General features: G+C 37.3%; 1 protein-coding gene across 1 annotated transcript; it reads left to right on the forward strand.

Moving 5' to 3' along the window:
- The first annotated feature begins 984 nt into the window (after positions 1-984).
- LOC139742912 (cytochrome c oxidase assembly protein ctaG-like) lies at positions 985-8,014 on the forward strand. Its single transcript, XM_071653418.1, has 5 exons — positions 985-1,092; positions 2,723-3,252; positions 4,007-4,162; positions 4,872-5,039; positions 7,683-8,014. Exons 2-5 carry the CDS (start codon positions 2,728-2,730, stop codon positions 7,821-7,823), a joined length of 990 nt encoding a protein of 329 aa, XP_071509519.1. The 5' UTR covers positions 985-1,092; positions 2,723-2,727; the 3' UTR covers positions 7,824-8,014.
- The last annotated feature ends 469 nt before the right edge of the window (positions 8,015-8,483 follow it).

Genomic DNA, 8,483 nt, shown 5'->3' on the forward strand with positions numbered 1-8,483 from the left:
CTCCTACCTGTTCAACCAAATAAACATGGATTCTCACATTAGACACTCGTACATTTCCAGGTGGTTACTAACAATAGACGAGGTACATGTACCGGTACTACACATATTCATTTTCTCCTCTGTCGCATTACATCCTGGTCTGTTAGTATGAAAAGATGAATTCATTGACAGCCCCTCTTCTTTACATCTTCAGAGTGCAAAAACAACAAAACAAACAAAAACTCTTCAAATACCATACATTTACTACATGGGTAGGTTTCTTACTATTACTGTTGTTCTGAAGTGTTTGTGTTAATTGATATATTACATGAACTCTTTGATCATCACATTCTCTTTGAAAGGCATCGTAAGCCTTATTTGATTTATGAAGTCCAAGAAAACAAGTCTGTCAAGAGTGGTTTGGAACTGTAGGGTCTCTATAGTTTTATATTAAAGATTCCCTCTTAGTGTCTCATAAAGCAGAATTAAAACTTTTCTCTTTGAAACTACATATGTATGTTGGTCATATACATTACGATGATTAATTATAGTCGCAGAATTATCAAATGCCTACAATTTCTAAATCTTATAAATGATTCTTACATAGGCAACATGTATTAGAAGTTCAAACCTTGTGTTTTTCTCTCAAATTTGTCAATTTTTTCGATTAACATTAATTTCTTTGATAGGGATCTGCAGTAAGATTCAAAATAGCTACATAAATGAGGACAAGGACATTTCTGCAGCAAAATCACCCCAGTACTTATGGGTTAATAATCACCCATGCAAAAAAAAAAAAAATAATAATAAAAAAATAAAAATGAAATTGATCGATAATACTTTTCGTTGTACTAGTATCATGGGTCTCGATAACCTCATCGTTGTTTCATCGCAACTGATGCATCAATCTACATGCATTGCATAATACATTTGACACGCATGCGTACTTCAGCAATCACGTTGTTACATCAACACGCCGAACTGCTCAATACATGTATTACGTGTACTGTACCCACACGTTACTGTTACCAGTGAAAACCGTCTGCTCCTCAACATTGATCAAGGTGGTGACTGTATCTCGTCTCAGTCTCTTGTCAGGGAAGGGAAATATTTGTAAGTACTTGAGAATAAATGTGTTCAATTAGGGGCATGTAAGTTTGTGAAACGGGAATGTAAACGGGCATGGTGCAGATATTCTAACGGGATCGATGGGGCGGTGAAGGGCTTAGTCCCACATATGAAGATTTTTTTCAGTGTGACATTGCATTGCCATTGGCAATATATATGCAGGCAATACAATGTCATCCGACATAAGTTATTGCATTGACATTGCATTACCATTGTATTGGTATGTGAATACCCGTGGTCTGTCCTGTTGTTGTTGTGTTTTTTTTTTATATAGTTGTTTGTTCCTTCGAGTTGCATGCCACAGAATCCCAGAAATGGGGTTTTGTAAATATGCTTCATTCCAGCAGCCAGAGTCCTTTTGGCTACACATATTTTGCTGAGTTGTAACGTTTAGGGGTAGGGTTGGACTTACTGTTGTGTTGGGGGTTGAATTTAAAATAAAATATCCTACAAAGTTTATCAAAACACCCCCACACAACACACAATTAAATATAAACTGTTTGAATGGGGCAACAAACAAACAAAAAACATAAAAATGTGATTTTTTTTTTTCTTATAAGGGGGTACAAAAGGAACTTTTTCTTCTTGCAGCAGCTATGAGCTAGTGCACAGTAATTTGCCATCCAGTCATATCCAGGCTTCATGCTAGAGTTTGTATTACTTTTTATTTTACTTTTTGTATTCAAAACCATACCAAATCTGGTCAAAGTTCTTTTTCAACAGTGTTGATTAACTAGTAGTTAGTCTTCAAGTGAAGCAGTTAAAAACTGATATTGTGTATGTTACATCTTATACCATTCAGAAACAAACAGACAGAATATCTCTCCTTCTTAGACCTTTATAATAAATTCTTTACCAGCTCTTTAATTCTGTAACCTACTCTATAATGTCCTTAATCAATTGCTTGCTTGGACTTACTTGGATGTAGAGACATTATAAAGCAGAACTGCTTTGCCCTTCCAGGTTTCACCATTCCTCTGATATGAGCTGCATTGTAAGGGATGGCTGTTCGGAACAGCCTGTTCCAGTGTTTCTCAAATTAATAGCTTTAAACTGATGAACACTTGATGTGCTAACTGCTATGTCTGGTAAGGAGTTCCAGTTGTTGCAACTTCGAAAGGAGAACCAACGAATTCTGACGAGGCATCTACAGTGTACTTAGGTTTTTGTCACTCATGCTGTGGCCTTTGATTCTTAAGCTACCTGCTAATTTAAAAAAAAAAAAAAATTTTAATATCAAAATGCTTGATCCCTTTAATTAGCTTATAAATTAATTTTGTAAACCTCTGGTCTTTGTCTCCTTTATGTAAGTGTTTCCAAACCCAGAACTTTCAGTTTTTCAATCCGTTTACCAAATGTAATTTTAAAGAAATCTAAATTCGTAAATTTTATAGTCTGAAATCTGTTTTTAGTCACTTAATGCACTCCTTGTGCATTTTGTATATCCAGCTTATTAGGATGAACAGAATGATTCCGAACATGTGTCGACTTTGTCTGTAGTTAGCCGGTGTACTGTAGACTACATAGTTCTTAGCATTTACTGATAGCATTGCTATTTCGATGTGTATTGTCATGCGTTTATCTCCACGCGTTTTTCTTGTTGTTTCTTCTGTAGGAGCAATGTTTCTACATTATCCCTCACATGTGGCAGGTCTCACCAGAGCCTTAGTCAGACATGGCCAAAGGAGTGCAAACTTGAAGACTTGGTGCTGTAGCAACAGAGCTCTGAGTTTTCCCAGAATAGCTGGTTCTCCCACAGGGACTAGGTCAGTGACTCATCTTTCTTGCGTGAAACCAGCTCCTGCGTTACCATGGAAACAGAGTTCACTGATAACCTCCTCTGTGTCGCTGGAAAATTGTTGTATGAGGCATATCAGATATTTACGATCGTCAGTGGTGCAGACGCTCCCCATCTCAACCTCTTATGCTTTCCAGAGACTGCCATCCACATCTCCCCTAAAGGGCTGCCTCAATAGGACTGCATTTATGCCCAGTGGAACATTGATTCGACACATGAGCACTGGAGGTTCCCAAAATCCGTGGCAACACAGGAATAGATCGGTCATGCTGTATGTCATCGCTGGGGCGGTACTTGTCGTTGGCTTTTCCTATGCAGCCGTACCACTCTACACAGTCTTTTGCCAGGTGAGTGTGGGAATAGACGCTGTTGCTTGGCATCACAAAGCCACCTGGGTGTGACTCTGTGAAGTGTTAAAGCTGATTCATACTATTAGGCAATATCTCTATAAATATATAGTCTGGCTAGAATTGTCAATTTTCTCGAGTATCGTTAGGATGGTATTATCACTATCGTTGTCATGGAATGTTTCAAGAAACTTCTACAGAGAGAGACAAATGTGTTTGGAAGAAAAGAATGTAGTGTGTTAGCCATACATATACATGTATGTTTGCTGTGAACAACTCCGAGACATCTGTGGGCAATGTTGCAAATCCAGCATTAGCCTTTTATCCTACTGTCAAAAAGTCACAATAAGTTTCCATGAATATCAACGTATAAAGATGGCATCCTCATCACTGATATTTGATTTACTCTGATAAATGACTATCATCCTTACTAGCCATGTGATTGAACAAGTGCTTCACTGTATTTTCAACTGCAGTCAACATCATAGTGTAGGAAAATCTATGAGTGGGATTCTGTGATGATGTTGAGATCCACAGAAGTGTTACTACTTCAAGGTCTACTAATACACTCAGTTTTGACCGCCTTGTAAGTCGAGTATCACACGAGGCAAAGTCTTTAATCTCTGTGACCAAAAATAACTGTATTTAGAATATTGCCATTTTGTCCATAGAAAGCATCTTGGAATGTTCTCTCAAATTTGAGGAGTTTATCAAAATTGATTATAACCCAGTACGATTTTGAACCACCCTGCAGGCTACCGGACTTGGGGGTCAAGCCACCGTAGGGCACAACGTGGAACTAGTGGAGACCATGCAACCTGTCAAGGACAGGCAGATAGCAATCCGTTTCAATGCAGACACAGCCGCCAGTATGCGCTGGAACTTTCGACCACAGCAGACTGAGATTAAGGTTTGCTTTTTTTTTCACCGTTTGTCCTCTCGGTATCATATTTGTAAATGTATTTGATCAAAGTTTAGTCACATCATAGAAATATAGTGAGTTAATGGCTGAGGTCAGTGGAAGAGAATGGGAAAGGATACTTGCGTTGAAAGGACTATATTTCATATGCCTCCAAGACATAGTGTAACGAACCGGTGAAGCTCTTTCAGTGGAAGTAGAAAAGAAAGTGGTTATGGACCAACTTACATTTTATATAATGGTAGTGCAGGATCTTAGCTAATCTGTTTCTAACTTGAAATTCAGTGGTCCTATGATGTAGTCTTATGAAATGAAAATGTACACATTCATGTACGTTTTCATGACATTGTGTTTGCATTTTACTTGTATTCAAGATCATTTTCTTGTTTGTTATTTATCATATTACAGGAAGCAGAAAAAAGAACAAAATTGAGTTGATGCATGGTGTGTCTTTACTTCAGGTAGATACTAACTTCAACTACACAATTATCCTGATACTAGCTAAGCAGCTTTTACTTTGTTATTGTGATATATTACTGCCTTTAAGTTTGAACACATGTTCAGCTTTCACCATGTAATGTTTGAAGACCCTGTGATATCCATCAGTTCTGTCGGATGTGTATAAAATAAGAAGACACACTTGTTTTTTGAGCTATAATGATTGATTCTCAGCAGTATTCTTGATGCTTATCTAACTTAGCTTGTCCCAGGAGAGACTGCCCTGGCTTTCTACTCGGCCATGAACCCCACAGACAAACCCATCGTTGGCATCTCAACCTACAATGTAGTTCCATTTGACGCTGGCCAGTACTTCAACAAGATCCAGTGCTTCTGCTTTGAGGAGCAGCGACTAAATCCCCATGAACAGGTACCTGCCAGCATCTACCATGGGCAACTGTTGATGTCTGGATAACATATAAATGACAATGTATAAGTACTTCATATGTTGCTTTACTTGCTCGTTTTTGAAACTGCCAAACAATGTGATTGACTGAGCTGTTTTTTGGAAACAAATGGAGAACCTGTGAAAGAAACCAGTAGCCAGTTTCATTCAGTTCAGATTATTTCATTTATCATGGAAATACATTAAAATACAAAGAAGCAGGCAATTACAAACATTAAGAACATATTTCGTGTGAATGGGGATCAAGAATAAGAAGTAAAAGTCCAATGACACATTAACTCTGGAAGTAAAAAAATCACTTGAAGGACACAGAACTCAAACTCAACCATTTAACAATTATGAAGAGTAGATAACATTGATAAAGTAGCATACAAAGTCAGTAATATTAAGAAGACAAACTTAAAAGATGAACTTTTTAAGCATTTTTTAAACCATTAAAAATGAGATATTTTGAAGATCTGGTAGTGAATTGTTCCAAAGGATGGGGCATTCATAAAAGATTGTGTTTCTATAAGCATTTGTTCAAATGAAAGGAAGGTGAGGATGACAGGGATTTTATGTATGATAGTCATATACTCTATAATTGAAATTAGAATATCTTAACATAACTGCAGGCAGTAAAACTTTGGAGCACAAATAGATGAAAATGACCATGTTGAGCAGACTGATTACATAACATTTAGTAGTTGTGATTCAAGATGAAAATTGGCAATGTATGGGCATTAAAAGGGTCATTTGAAATTAATCAAACAACTTTTTTCTGTAACATAAACCACCTTTTCTTCAAACAATCAGACTAAGCTACTTTGCAGTAGTTGATTTGAGAATCGATATCAAATAAGATGTATCATTATCAAAATACTTAAAACATGGAAAATGTGTAAGGCAATGCAGAACATCAATACATTTGGCTATGCTGTTGCAGATGGCACCAATGTGTTCATGCCATGTTAGTTTATCATTAATATAATTATACACCTAAAAACTTTACAGAAGCAACACATAGTATATCATGATTATTTAAATTAATGGTAATATTACTGTTTACATTTTTTAGTGAATTACATATTTTGTCTTTTTTACTGTTCCAAACTAAATTTTTATTATTCAACCATTTGTTAAATACTCTCAGTTCCTCCTTGAATAAATTAATTAGTATCGCTATATCACTATTTGATAATACGAACAGATGGTGTTGTCTGCGAAAAGTATAAAACTTTAAAGCTGAGATGAATTACAACTGTCACTGATGTAAATAAAAAATAATATAATGCGGAACAAGATTTGCTCTGATGCTCGCAGCAAACGGTAATCACAACCTCGTCAGTGCTTTCATTTGGTGTTTTTTTGATGCCAAGAATGCGAGCATTGTTTCTGCAAGAATATTGTATCATGCATAATCATATTGACCTCCTCCTTGACCCTCTCAACTGACTTCTTCACCGATTCAAACTCACGTAACTTGGCGTCAATGAAGATTTCTAGATCATGAAGACAAGAAAGCTTTTCTTCTATCATATCTTATAATTTGGTTTCATGCTTTTCCATATCACAAACATATTTCGTCATTTATATCTCCATGACTTTCTGTACCACGGTTTGGATCACATAATCGATATGCTGGAGAAAAACTGAACTCTGAAAAGGGTCATCAATCCCTGCAGATGGGGGCATGGCAATGGAATCACCTGTTGTAGCTGCAGCTGCTGTATCACATGAGCTCTCTCTGTCCATATTTTGCTTCCGTCTCAAACCCTGCTTTGGCATTGTAGTGCCGGCTGTTGTTATGTGCCAGGACCCAGATAACATAATATGGAATGTAGAACCAGCGAGAAGGACAAGTTTGAGACAAGGAGGGGCCTACTGATACGTTGACCCCAGTACTCACATATGGATTAATGACTGGGACTACTCGGTAGATAGCCTTCAAATAGACGATACTAGCGACAGAAAATGTATGCAAAACATACATCATTATGTTGAATATTGGACAAAACAGGCCTTCAGCAAAGGGATATGGATTTAAGTCAGACACATAGTGTTGCTAAGAACCAACCTTCAATACAGGCTGAGAGTCCTCATTAAAGTTCTAAGATGTTTTCAAAAGTTCAAATGAGGTGTAACACTCACCATTACAACACCAGAAAAAAGAGAAACTGTGGTGAGAATGGTCAATCAGGGTAATCGCCAACACATCATCAGTGTTATCGTATGAGTTCACTCTAGTATCCCCTAGCAACTTGAGTGAACTCTTCATCTGCTGTTTTTTCTTCCTTCTCCTTTTTGTAGCCACAGCAGCAGCACACACACACACACACACACACACACACACACACACACACACACACACACACTTAAAATAAAACATTCCAGATGTCCATCTATCCTAGAGATGTATGCCCTTCCATCCATGCAGTTGTGTTATTGGTGAATGTTTCTGTCTATGCAGAAATTTTGTCACATGCTGGATTTTTTTTCCCATTCAAATCTGTATCTAAAGGTAATGCAGTGCACTGTAGTTTATCATGATTACATCTCAGTAAGAGTATTTCTTACCACATTTACCGAGGCAAAGCTGTTTTTGTTTTCTTCTTCTTGTAATTGTAGGTGGACATGCCTGTGTTTTTCTACATCGACCCCGAGTTCAGCGATGACCCCAAGATGGAAAAGGTCAATGTTATCACTTTGTCGTACACCTTCTTTGAATCCAAGGAGGGTCTAGAGCTTCCTGACCCTTGGTCGAGGTGAAAGATTAATGGTCTCCACAGGGGACCAGAAGGTCACAAGTCTGTTGTCTCCCCCTCTCTCTTTCTCGCTCTCTCTGTGATGATTGGCCGCAGAAGGGAGTAAGTGACGTCCCAGTAGAGATGAGGGATGGATTTAATATGGTATAGCCACCAACTATTGTGGGTGATTACTTCCATGTCACTTCATTTGGCATCTCTGTAGAGAGGCAGCACATTTGGCTGGGTCATATCATGGTAAATGTGATTCTTATTCAATAAGCTAGATTTTTAGAAACTTGTGTGTGAATCCAGGATCATCTAACCAGTTTTACCCAAGTTTCATAAATAAATGGTAACTCCGCTTCAGATCACGTTTGGAATGGTATTTACACTTCAAACAATGTGTAATAAACATAGAGGTCATTCGTAAAAAGAGTGACAAGTCTTTCAAACTTGTATTAGATTATATCAGTGAAATTGATTTTTTTTTCCTTTTTTACTTGAGACGTTTATGCTGTGAAACCATTGCTACATTCGAATATAATTATGAGCCTTTTTAAGCTTTTGTTAGTTTGGAAAGACTTTTAATCAGTTTGGTAAATATATATCTTGATAGACCAGGGGGGTTTTTTCACGAAGAATGAAGTCAAACTTCAATTTTAAGTTCAACTTAAGGTTATGG

Source organism: Diadema antillarum, unplaced genomic scaffold (genome assembly GCF_040938485.1).
Source record: "Diadema antillarum isolate AM-2024a unplaced genomic scaffold, OU_Dant_1.0 seq00001036_RagTag, whole genome shotgun sequence".
Lineage (NCBI taxonomy): Eukaryota > Metazoa > Echinodermata > Echinoidea > Diadematoida > Diadematidae > Diadema > Diadema antillarum.

Coding starts and splice junctions, on each gene's coding strand:
- LOC139742912 (XM_071653418.1), top strand. CDS start 2,728: ATGTTTCTACATTATCCCTCACATGTGGCAGGTCTCACCAGAGCCTTA. Junction 4,163..4,871: donor CACAGCAGACTGAGATTAAG/GTTTGCTTTTTT, acceptor TATCTAACTTAG/CTTGTCCCAGGAGAGACTGC. Junction 5,040..7,682: donor GACTAAATCCCCATGAACAG/GTACCTGCCAGC, acceptor TTGTAATTGTAG/GTGGACATGCCTGTGTTTTT.